At 37.7% G+C, this 13,327-nt stretch overlaps 1 protein-coding gene across 5 annotated transcripts in view; it reads right to left on the reverse strand.

The window, feature by feature from the left end:
- The window catches only part of DPY19L1 (dpy-19 like C-mannosyltransferase 1), a 102,123-nt gene that overhangs the window by 71,941 nt on the left and 16,855 nt on the right, over positions 1 to 13,327 (reverse strand). For all 5 annotated transcript variants that reach the window (XM_045495290.1, XM_045495289.1, XM_045495288.1 and 2 more), the window contains exons 2-4: positions 3,853 to 3,877; positions 3,120 to 3,207; positions 1,745 to 1,882 (exon numbers count right to left, since the gene is read on the reverse strand). In XM_045495290.1, the coding sequence (XP_045351246.1) occupies positions 1,745 to 1,882; positions 3,120 to 3,207; positions 3,853 to 3,877 (251 nt within the window). The remainder of the gene's footprint in view (positions 1 to 1,744; positions 1,883 to 3,119; positions 3,208 to 3,852; positions 3,878 to 13,327) is intronic.

Consider the following 13,327-nt stretch of genomic DNA (forward strand, 5'->3'; position numbering starts at 1 on the left):
AGGTTTACCCAGATAGCCTGGTATTAACATCCAGAATATAATAAATGCACCCCTACAAAATTGCAATAGGAATATAGACAAAGGACATAAACCATTACTTGTATAAGTAAAAATGCATTTTTAATGCATAGCACCGAACGAAATACATATATACACACATATATAGCAATGAGAAAAATATATCATGTGATTTCAATTTTTTTGTCTACCAAATTGGCAGGGATTCAAGGAAACAAACATTTTCAAAAACACGGCCAGTGGTAATTTCGATTAGTATAACCTATCTAGAAAACATTTTAGCAACACATACCGAAGTCATTAAAGTATATATTTTGTTGAACCAAATAGTTCCACATCAACAAATTTATACTTTAAAAAACATAAGGACATGTATAGAAATTTAGCTTCAAGAATGCTCATGCCAGTATTAGAATATTTTAAAAATTGAAAACAGCCAAAATTTTCATAAAAGATGGACTAAGTAAACAATGGGAGATTGGATATACAGCCACCAAAAATGATGTTGCAGAAGAAAAGATGACACAGGAAGATTGTTACAAATATCCTAAAAGACAAAAAGGACTTATAAAAGAATATTTGCTATGTGATCCCATTTCTGTAAAAATAAATGTATACACGGTTATAGAAAGTACTCATAAGCAGTACATTAGTAAAACAACACAGGGGTGCCTGGGTGCCTCAGCAGGTTAAGCTTCCAACTCTTGATTTCCGCTCAGGTCATGTTCTCACAATTCGTGAGTTCAAGTCTTGCACTGGGATTTGTGCTGACAGTGTGGAGCCTGCTTGGGGTTGTCTCTCTCTCTCCCTCTCTCTCCCTCTCTCTCTCTCTCTCTCTCTCTCTCTCTCTTTCTCTCTCTGCCCCTCCCATTCACTCTCTCTCTCTCAAAATAAATAAACTTAAAAAAACAGAAACAAAAACAAAACACTGGAACTTGGCGGTTATTTGTCTCTACCTCCTCTATCTCTATCTCCTCATTAATCAATCAGCTAACTCACTGATCTGGATGGAGTTTGGGACTCCTCTCTCGTGGAATGGGAATAACGGAGAGCCCTGCTAAGTCCTGGTACAGAGCCCAAGCTTGAGATCCCCAGAGACCAAGGCAGCCACCGCCCTAGCCCGAGAACATGCTGTCTAGCAGCTCAGGCAAGCTAAGAGGGGGGAGTCACAGGGGCAGTGTGTTAACAGAGGAACCTCATATCAACTCAAGGAGGATGTCACTGAGTCACATCTCAATTTAGCCCTGGAAAATGCTTAGGGATGTGTCAAATGAAGGCAGGGACAGTAAAAGAGAGGCCAAAAAAGTTACTGATATCATTGAGATCACCTCCTGGGTGGATCCATCTTTCCCCTCCCCGCAAAAAGGGCATTCATTCAATTAAGTGAAGAATCCCAGACAGGGAAGAAACATTATTTGGCAAATGACATGTAATGGCACTCCCTTGCTATCATCTCTGTAAACACACCGAATCTAGATAGTTTTCAAATTTTCTAAACCATGAAATCATGACAGTTCCCATGAAACTGGCTAAAGCCCACCAAAATTAATAATAATTTTTTTCATAGTTCTTTCCAAAAGAAGATATATAATTTCTTTTTAAGTAGAAGATGAAATAGAATATATTGAACTATACCTTACATTTAGAATCAGCATTTAATGCAAGTAACACTTTAAAAAGTAAAAAAAAAAAAAAAAAAAAAATCACAATTGAAAAAGTAACTTACCTCAGGGTAAAGATTGAACCTTTTTAATGTATTAATAACAAGGGGGTATTCAGTCAGCTTATCATTCATAATCATCCATACTCCATTCAAAAATGAGGGTGCTTCCACAATAGTCTTAAAGTAGGAATAATACAGTCCCTGAAACAAACATATGTTATAGTTATAATAAAAAGCACATAATTACTATGCCTCTCATCAGCTTAAAAAAAATACAGTTTTTGAAAAATAAAGCAATCAGGCAAATAATAGCTTTCAGTTTCTGATCACTAATACAATCTTAGGTTACAAAAAAGAACTACATATGTTAGTATAACCTTGCCTTAATTAAAATAATTGAACTCAAAAAAAAATAAATTAAATAATTGAACACAAAATTTACTCAAAAATAGTTTTAGCATTTAAAAAGTAATATAACTCAGACAGCATACATAATCTAAGAAACCCCAGGTCCCATACTAATTTAATTGTTAGAAAAGGCTACCTTATGAACAGGGTGAGTGAGTGGTTTACTACAGAACATAAATTACCATGATCCAAGAAATCTTCCCTCAGCAAAAATGTTTCCCCCTTCCTGCTTATCTGATTCCCCAAAATTCTGCTATCAGTCATCTTTCCTCCAGATTTGCATGTAAGAATGAAAATATATTAGGAAGGCTACATATTGATGTATTACATATCAATTATTACATTCAGATGCCAACCAGTTTTCCAGGCTATTTTCTTTCCTTCCAGCTCAGAATACGGTAAGAACCCCATAGGACTGGGATCATGTGGGTCGGGGAGGACAGCAGTGGTACTCCCATTATGAGTGAATAGGACATATTGAGGTTGGAATAATACAAAGAACAAAAAATAAGCAAGTACTAGTACTTGCTCCCCTTGTGAGGGAGTATAAGTGGGAGTATAAGTGGAGTATAAGGGGCAAGACAGGAAACATAATGCATCTTCTATACAATTTTGCCCACGGCTGCCCTGGTGGCCAGGACACATCAGCTGTCAAATTCCATACTGGATTTAAAGCTCATAAATATGAAAGCAATTTGCATACCTGGATATTTATTGAAAACAACAACAAAAAAATGGTTCTTCCTACTATGGTATTTAGCTTTCATATCACTTTTTAAAAACATCTCCTGGGGCGCCTGGGTGGCTCAGTCGGTTAAGCACCCGACTTCAGCCAGGTCACGATCTCGCGGTCCGTGAGTTCGAGCCCCGCGTCAGGCTCTGGGCTGATGGCTCAGAGCCTGGAACCTGTTTCCGATTCTGTGTCTCCCTCTCTCTCTGCCCCTCCCCCGTTCATGCTCTGTCTCTCTGTCTCAAAAATAAATAAATGTTAAAAAAAAAATTAAAAAAAAAATACCACATGAAAACTAACCATTTCAGTGCGAAAAGCCATCTCCCTTTCCAACGTTGAGAGGTGAGAAAAGTGGCGATCATTTTCAAAGAGGTGTGTTATATGGCTCCTGCAAAAACAAAAGAGTTAACAGAGCAGCAGTGTTGAACTTACGCTAAGTATTATTTTGAAAAGAAACCAAGAGCAAACATAAAAGAATCTAGAAATTTGCACATAATTTTGTAATGAAAGTCAAAGATAACGGTGTCCACATTTGTTTTTCCACTCTGTGTGTCTTAACATTTCTACTAAAATTTCTATTAGAAAACACATTCAAATTAGATTTTAAAATTAGAATGAACCAGAATAACAATATTTTAAACTACGTACAATAAAACTATAAATGAACTATAAATGTCATTGGGTTCCCATTTCAGAAATATCTGATTAATGAAATTCATATTTCACTCTATCCAGAAGATTAAAAAAATTAATCTTCCTCTCAACATGAACACTATATTAACGTTAAGTGAAATAGAGCCTCAAATATAACCTCTTCAATAATGGATCTCTTTTTTTTTTATTAAAAAATTACATTATTCTGACCTTGATTTATCAATTAAACTACTTTTTCAAGCTATTGTGTTGCCTGTAGTAATTAATATATATATATTCATCCTTATCATACTGAAATTTTTTTCTTTATATATATGGGAAATAGCTTTGGTAAGTTGTAATGATCTGCATAAAATACATGAGAAGAAAACAATCTTACCAGTGCAACACTGCTGCAAAGGCAGCTGGAAGAAAAAAGAAATTTAAATTACTATGTTAGCATAAAGAAACGTGTTCACCTTATAGAAAAGCATTGCAAAAATAAGCATGGTAAAATTTGGGATATAAAATGTTGGATTCTTAGCGATTGGAGAAAGAAGAGAGACCCTTTGGAAGAAACCCCAGGGCTATGCTTAAAATCCAACAGCCTGGATTACAAAAGAATTAGGCATGCATCTATAAATTTCATTCATTCACTCACTCAACAAAATGCGGGCCCTTTATTTGCCAAAAACTATCCAAGGAACCCTCTCATGGAAACTTCCACAAACAGAACTGCCAGAGGAATAGAAACAACAGTAAGAAATAACTCAAGAATAAAGACATATGGTGACCTCAGGGCGCCGGACTGAGGATGAATAAAATAAGAAACTATCACTTATTGTATATTGCTGCAATATCTGGATTTTTATGATAAATTTTACTATTTTTTAAACAAATTTATCATGAAATATAGTAAAGAAGGAAGGAAGAGGGAGGGCTGTTGACACAAAACAAGCAAACATTTTAGAATCTCTAAAATAAGAGAGTTTTACGGGAGCCCAAGTTAGGATAGATGCCCAAGAAACATGCTCTTCACAGAGAAGTGCTTCAGAGAGTAAACAGTTTTCACAAGGTTATATACTTTTTTACATCTTGTAAAAGCTCAAAAGATTACAGATTAGCATACAGGCAGCAAACATAAGTTTAATGTCAAGGAATGCAAGTAAGAGCAATGATCGATATCTTAAAGACAAGCTGGTTTTCCTTAGGCTACTCATTTACAAAGCAGGTGTATAATGTAGGAGTGGTGGGCCATAAATCAGGCGTTTGTTTGAAACCAAGTTTATGTACAGTCATGCTGACTTAGAAAGAAATCTAAAATAACTTCCCTTATATCTCAGGCCTTTAGAGGTTTTTTGTTTTTGTTTTTTCTCTCATCAGGGCAGAAGGAAGAAAGAAAAGGTAAGGGAGAGAAAATAAGCTAATAATAAAATCAGTCTCATAGGAGAATCAATAGTTGCTTTCTGTCCAAGTACAAAAAACATATTAAGATGAATCCAAACGATACCAATTTTCTTATGCCACAAGATTCACCCTATTGCAGACTTCTTATTAAATAACTACTAAGGAACTGAACTATAAAGTACTCTTAGAAATGAAAACCAAACAGTCTAGATCTTATTGCCTTTTTCTTAAACAAGTATTTACATTTTTAAATATTAAAAAATACATGTTACCTAGGAGATAGTAATGGTTATAAAAGACAGATTACTCCTTCTGGATCACTAAAACTGCAAATATTTAACTAGGTTTGTCATTTGACATTTGTTATATATATTACTTGGATCTTCCAAAATTTTGATTTTTTCTTGTTGACAAATCTACCATTCATTTCTTTTTTGGTTTCTGCCTTCAAAGACTTCACCTCACCATACATAACACGATTTGGGCTTTATTTTCTCAATAATCTATCATGTTCTGAATAAATCGTTCTCTCACTGAATGTAAATGCCATCTTTAATGTATGGAACACCTTACACCCTTCTACTTTGGGAATCCCTTTGGGATTGTAATTGGAGTTTCATTTATAAATTAATTTGGAAAGAAGCTACACGGTGATGACATGAATCCATATGTATATACCCATAAACATAGTACATACCTTCAATTATTCAACTTGCTTTTCAATTGCCCTTGACAAAAATCCTACCGGTAGAATTAATATAGTAGTTACATAGTTAATTCATATTCACAAGTCTCCTTTGTGAGCTTAACATTTTTCTGCTAATGTCCACGAAATCTTTTTTATTACACTTTACTGAATATTGTGAATGTACTTATTTTTGAAGTGTAATTACTTTGCCATATATTTATTTTTGACTCGTACTAAATTATTAATTTTATTACCGTTTTTTTGGTTTATATTCAATTCTCTATTTTGAACAATATTATTTAAAAATAATAATTCTGCGGGGCACCTGGGTGGCTCAGTCCATTAAGCGTCTGACTTCCATTTGGGTCATGACCTCATGGTTCGTGGATTTGAGCCCCACTTCCCACTTCCAGCTCTGTGCTGACAGCTCAGAGCCTGGAGTCTGCTTCAGATTCAGTGTCTCCCTTTCTCTCTGCCCCTCCCCACTTGTGCTCTCTCTCAAAAATAAATGAACATTAAAAAATTTTTTTTAAATAATTTTGCTCGTTTTTTATAATTTTGCTGTTAGTATCTTCTTCCCACTTGACAATAATAATAGACTTCTAGAACAATACTAAGTAATTCTGGTAAAAGAGGGCATCCTGCCTTCTACTGATTTCACTGGCAGTGCATTTCACATCTGCTTTTAAATTAGCCTCTAACCTTCAGGACTCTGGAGTGATAAATAGGATTTCTCAAGGCAACCACCTCTCTACTTCCTCAGAATACCACAATTCTTCAGGAGAAGAACGGAAGGAAGGAAGGTACCGAGTGGCCTTTGGTGCCTTCCTCTAATTCAATCCCTGAAGCACTAAACTGTTCTTGGAATTTGGGGCATTTGAATGGAGCTCTTTCATAGCCCCCAGGGTCGATTCATAATATGCTCAGTGTTTTCAATTCCTTTGCTCCTTTCAATTTAGTAGTAATAATAATAAAGCAGCTGACATTTTCATTCTTATTACATGCCAGGTACTTTTGAAGTGCTTTACCTAAACCAACCCAGTAGATCCCCACAACTATCCCATGGGGTAGACACCAGTATTTCCCCACTATATAGTGAGAAACTGAGGCTCAGAGAACTGGAGGAACTTGACCAAGGAAACAAAGCAAGTAAACAGAGAAAGGGAAGTTGAAGACAAGAACTTTAATGTGAAAGCCATACACTGCATGGCCTCTTGAGGAGGACTGCGGGGGCAAGGGTAAGACAAAAGCCGGGGCTTCCTTACCTTAAATTATCTTGCTCCCTTCTTTCTTTCTTTTTTTTTTTTTCCTTAAGATAAAAGGGGTGGAAAGTTGCAATTTATCTATTGATATATGCAGCATACTTTACAGAAACTACTAATTTTTACATAAAAATGTAGAGTTATGATTTAATTTATTCAAAATTGAAATAAGCTGTGTGTGTATACATATATTTATATATATACATTTTTTTTCATTTGAAAATGAAAGCCTCAGTAAGGCAGATACTGCCTTGTGAGCATATAATTTAAGCAGAAAGACATAAAATGACAAAAACTTCTGAAGGCACCCCTAAAGAGCTTTTCTTGCATTCTTGCCTACAGAAAAGATTATAAATGATTTTCTCTAAATTTAGTCCAGTGATCATCAACCCTGCCTATACAGTCTTTTGGGAGTGTCACAAAATTGATAATCCCTTTTTTCCATTTTAATACACACGCTATTTTTTTGTCATTCTAAGGTACTGTGGTGAATTTAGCATGTTTTTTTTTTCTTTTAATCGGAACATTGAAAAAAACCCGAACTTTCAAAAATCCAAGCCGATTCCATAAGAAGAAAAGTGTTCAAGGAAAGGTTTGCTTTGTAATCTAATTCAAAAGATTGCAATCCTATGGCTGAGAATTCTGAAAGGCTCTTATGTTTTGCTGGAAGCACTTAAATTACCAACACTCTGAAGCTAAATTGGACACTCCTTCCACTTTCTGATTAAAGAAATTCTGTACCAGATTATATGTCACATTATATCAATTTTCAGTTTCATGGGATTTGAGAGGCCTAGCCACTGAAAATTGTTCTTCTCCTGTTATTAGAATCTGGTTTAAACAAACTAGAATGTAACTCCCTGAGGGCAGAAACAATGTTTCACTGAGGTTTATACCACAGTACTTACAGGAAGCTGAGCACATACTGGAGCACACAGCTCAAATGAAATGTTTGCTGAATTAATGGGTACAACTTGATATAATTAAAGGGGAAACGAAATCATCTAAATCATGTCCACATAATAAGGTTGAATGTACTCTGATTGATGGATACACACACATACACTTGTATGTAAGTAATAGATTTTTTTTTCCAAAAATTGAGTCCCCACTTACTTAGTGCAAATTTGACACCCCCACCAGCCTCCCTCTACAACCAGTCAGGTGCCTAAGCTTTTAGTCCCCCTCTCACCTGCAGCACAGCAGCAGGCAGCAGGGGAGGATGAGTGCCCCCAGGTGAGCAGGCGAGGTCCCAGACGTCCACCCCAGCTCAGTTCCCTTTGACCCCCCCTCCTTCTAGCCACAGCTCCCCAAGGTGGCCTTTGTTCTTTTCCTCTGGATTGCTCCACACCAGCAAGTCCAGTGTCTTGGGAAAACGGGGAGGGGACATCCCCTGTCCCCATCCCCATGCCTGGCCCACAGTGGTCAGCAGCAGCAGGGAGGGCAGGAGGAAAGGAAAAAGAAATGGGAGAAGGGGCTCTTCCATAGGTTCAGCTCAATCCTCCCTCAATGGCTCCTAAACCCTAATCCCTCTCTGCCCGGCACCCGGCCCCTGCCAGCCCTCACCTCCTCTCCCGGCCTCTTCCCTTCCCCCAAGTTGCCTCACCCCAGCAGATGACTCAGAAGTCCAGAACCCCTTTATGAATACACCCACCAACCCCCATCAGGATTGCTGCGAAGTAGAGCCCTGTGATCTGCATCTTTAAGATACTCAGCTGAGTCTTTTGCACTGTAACGCACAGTCCTTTCCTTTCCTTTTCCACCTCCTCAAGGTGTGAGAGCAAGAACTATGAAGCCAAGGTGGGCTGCCTCTGCCTTTGCTCTCCTGTGCTAACCTGCAGGAGGGTCTCCTGCAGCCAACAGATATTTCTGATCCTGAATATATTATCCCATCCACGTTACATTGTCCCTTACATGTGTACTACGTAGCTAGCATTTGACTTAAAACTCAGAGCTAACTTCACAAACTGTCTCATTTGATTCTCACACAGCAGTGGGAGTATTTATTCCTATTTTACAAATGAAAAACTAGGCCTTCAAGAGGTCATTTCCCCCAAAGGCACATAGCTGATAAATGGCAAGAATCACCTGGAGCCAGGGGTTCTAATTCCAAACCTCCCTTTCTTCCCACTGGGAAGGAGCTGCCTCCTCTCCCATTTGTGGGCATTTGCTGACCTCATCTTGTAACAATATTTATATGGAAAAATGTATTCTAAGACCATAATGACTTGCAAAATTTAATACAATTTATTCCTAAATTGAGGTTAATCCATACTTAAAGCATTCTAAAGAGTTTTAGCCTCCCTAACCCTCAAGTGACAAATGACATAAAAAAAGGTTAAGGATGCTCCCCTTAAATCTATTGGACAAGGTTTCCAAATCAACCTTGACAAGTTCTATACTCAATCCTTACTAATCATTTCTTATTGTTCTCAAGGGTCTGTTCAGAGTTTAAGTTTCTTTCCAGAAGGTAAAGCCACCAGTAAATAGTCTGTCTCCTTGTTCCACATCAACAATCCATCCTGGAGAATGAAGTCAATTTCAAAATGTACAGGTTTAAGCATCTCATCCCCTTGTCTGAAAAGTCTCATAACTCCCGAAGCCTCAAACCATGGAGCCCACACTCCGGTCTGTTTTCACTTGATTCCCACCACATGCCTTTCATGAGCGCTGCACTGGGCAACAGTCCCCTAAAATACCAAGTGTTTCATGATGCTATGCTTTTGCTTCTGTCTGTAAACTCCTACTTTATCCTTCAAATCACAGGAATTCAAATGTGGCATTTTGTGAAGCTGATCCTGCCATCCTAGCTAAAATACCTTTATTACAGCATCTAAATAGCTAGTCATGCACACGCCAGTTTCCTCTGCTAGAATGGAAAGGCCTTGAAGCTGAGCTTGTGTTTAATTCCTCTTAATATCTACATGTCCTAGCATGACGCCTGGCACCTCACTGGGTTGAACTGTTAAATGACAATCACCATGTAAGAGAAATTAAAGAATGCACCCCATTAAATAAAAACCTAAATACCTAAAGACAATATCTAAGAATTCCAAACTGTTCAAAGGGTTCCCATTACATGAAGGTCTATATATTACAATAAAATTAATATATTGGAAGAAATCATATTTTCAGTCTATAGTACCTATAATGAAACAGAGGCCAGTTTCTGTGTAATCAAGTAACAAGTGAAAAGACATTTTGTAGGATCCAGTTTAAGAAAGAGAAAACAGTTGTTATACCATAAGCTCAGCTCCTGCCTTCTTTCTAGCACCTAGATTTTTGAGAATTATAAGTGCTTTAAAGTCAACAAGTATCTAAATGCCTACTAGATGCACAACACATTTTCCTAGAAACCAACAACACTAAAGAAATATTATCTAACATCAGGGGCACCTGGGTGGCTCAGTGGGTTAAGCATCTGACTTCAGCTCAGGTCATGATCTTAGTCTGTGAGTTCGAGCCCCCATGTCAGGCTCTGTGCTGACAGCTCAGAGCCTAGAGCCTGCTTCAGATTCTATGTCTCCCTCTCTCTCTGCCCCTCTCCCTGCTTGCACTCTGTCTCTCTCTCAAAATAAAATAAAGACATAAAAAAAATTTTTTTAAGAAACATTATCCAACATCAAAAATAAAATCTTTGAGAGATATGATTTAGGTACACATGCAATATAATGAGAACACATTGGGCACTCAAGCAAAGGGCACAAAGTCTACAAACTGTAAAAAAAATCTGAGAAGGCAGATCAGTAATGACTTTCTCAGGGCAAGGTCTATCAAAGGGGGGTGGGAGGGAGGGACAGGGCTCAGGACATGAGTACAACTTAGGTAGGGATTTCTGGTGCACAGCCAGAAAAGAAGATAGCTACAGTAAAGCTGTAGGTGGACTGGGCTCGAACATGAAAAAGAAGTTCCATCACTGATACATAGTACAGAAGACAAATTATAATGGCAATAACAAGACAATATTCACTGAGGGCCCACTCACAGTATGTATAGTGTGTCAGGCTCTCCACTGAACACCAGGAAAGGAGTTTGACAAAGCTTCTCAGCCAATGGGGCCTGGAGTGCTAAGGATGGCAGCACCAGAGTCCCGGGGGGCCAGTAACCCCCAGGTTTTGAAGAGAGCACTCACCCACCCCATGCCACACAAATATTATCATTTCCTACGTGTGCCATGACATGAAAAAGGTTGGAAAGCACTGAGCCACTAAAGAAAAGAAAGTTTCAGAGAATCTATCCTAATACAGTAATATAAAGTCACAGTGGTCTAAACCCTGGGATTGCATTAGAATCATCCCTGGCACTAAATAAAACTGGAGATACTTGAGTATTAATCCAGAACCCCTAAATCTGAAACTCTAGGGATTTTTTTTTTTTTTAATTCACAAGGGATTCTGATGTACAGTCAAGGCTAATTATCACTGGCACAAAAATGACTGGAACAGAGTGTAGGTATTGTCCACAAAATGTAACCTGAGAAATGGTTCTCTGTATTCCAAGTGCCCTCCAGCAGTAATTGTATCACATGAGAGCTCCCTAGAAATGCAGACTCTCAGGTCCCATCCCAGAATCCCGGGCTCCAAATCTACATTTTAACAAGACCCCTCAGATGACTTGTAAACACTTTTAAGGACAATGTGTCAACACTGACAGCACAGTGGAGTCACCTGGGAGGTTTGAATGTGGTAGGTTTGGCACTGGGGGTGATTCTAATACGCAACTAGGATTGAAAACATTAACCTAGGAGGGGCATGTTAAGATTACATTCTCAAAGACCCTAATTCAATCTCTCTCACCTGGGGGGCTTGGAAATCTACACTTTCAGCAATTTTTATTAGGAAAAGGCAAATATTAATTCAAATGATACTCTGATAGAAAAACTGTCAAAATCCTGATAGCAGAAAATAATGATTAAGGAAGGGAAAGAACTAAAATTGAAAATAAAATCCTTTTTTTTTAACCTCTCTTGGCAAGAACGTCACTCCTAAAAAGAAAGAGTCCCTGGATTTTATATGACTTATAAGTTATTTAGTCTAAGTCTCATTTTTCCCAGATGTTAATAAGTGGTTTTTACTTGGTTATCTCTATTCCTCACACTTAATGACCTCATATAGCCACAACAATTACCACTAATACAGCGGACTTCACATTCTCCAAGGTGCTTCCCTGGTTATTTTCTGTTTTTGTTTTCATCTTCCTGCTCCCCAAACTAAAAGTCTTTGTAGGTTTGGTCCTTTTATTGTTTTCTTCTTTGAATGGAGAAAAAAAGGAATGCACTCAATGTATTAATAGAGATACTCAGTCTTAAGAACCAGGACCCCTTTAAAATTCAGGCATGATTTGAAGACACTACTAGTAAGATCTAGAATTCAGTGATCTCTGTGATGATGGCTGCAAGGCTGACTTTAGATCATTTGAATCTCCTGCATATATTTGGCATTGAGCAAAACAGTACATTACAACAGGAAAAAAATAGGAGGCTCTCAATTACAATGACAATGTCTAACATCTGTTTATCAGTTGCAGATTACAAAACACTTTCACACATTAAGGGAAAAGAACCAGGAGTCCTTATGAGTCAAATATGGCTCTTATTTTCCCATGAGGTGCAAGGTCACATGACTGGGATGCACCAAGGCCTGGAGGAAAAGCCTGGATTTTGGGACTCTGGCCACTGATGTCCTTGTGACTGGAAGCTCAGGCATGAAAATGTTTAATAAGCACATTTAACCAAAAGAATGCATTCAAATGTGGGAGGAGATGCTTTAGAAATAATACAAAAATCAAGGACAAAGGCTTATTTTAAGGTGAATATATGAAAACAGAGCACAGAAAATATATATCACCATCCTCAAAGAGAATACAATTAGGCTATTCTAAACAGAGAAATATACAAAATAAATGTTCACGTCTTTAAATATTTACATATATATATATATTAAAGTAGGGAATACTTAATAGAACAATTACCCAGCATATGGGCTTTTAAAGCAATCAATTCTAACTTCCTTTAAAAATCTTATTCTCGGGGCGCCTGGGTGGCGCAGTCGGTTAAGCGTCCGACTTCAGCCAGGTCACGATCTCGCGGTCCGGGAGTTCGAGCCCCGCGTCAGGCTCTGGGCTGATGGCTCAGAGCCTGGAGCCTGTTTCCGATTCTGTGTCTCCCTCTCTCTCTGCCCCTCCCCCATTCATGCTCTGTCTCTCTCTGTCCCAAAAATAAATAAATGTTGAAAAAAAAAATTAAAAAAAAAAATCTTATTCTCAGATAATATGAATACAAATATTTCTAACTCAAACAGTTACCTACATTAATCATTTTCATAAAGTAACTTTCTCCTTATTGAAAAAAGGCATTTCAGTGTTTTAGGTAGCTAAATAAATACAGACCCAAAATAATATGCTAGCCCATTTAATGTTTCTGAGCAATCATAGAAAAACTGTTAAAACTTTAGTAAACCTAATGTGAAAAGTGTAGATGCTGCATCTCTTCATTACAGGGGGAAAGAAAACCCACACGT

Source organism: Leopardus geoffroyi, chromosome A2 (genome assembly GCF_018350155.1).
Source record: "Leopardus geoffroyi isolate Oge1 chromosome A2, O.geoffroyi_Oge1_pat1.0, whole genome shotgun sequence".
Classification (NCBI taxonomy): domain Eukaryota; kingdom Metazoa; phylum Chordata; class Mammalia; order Carnivora; family Felidae; genus Leopardus; species Leopardus geoffroyi.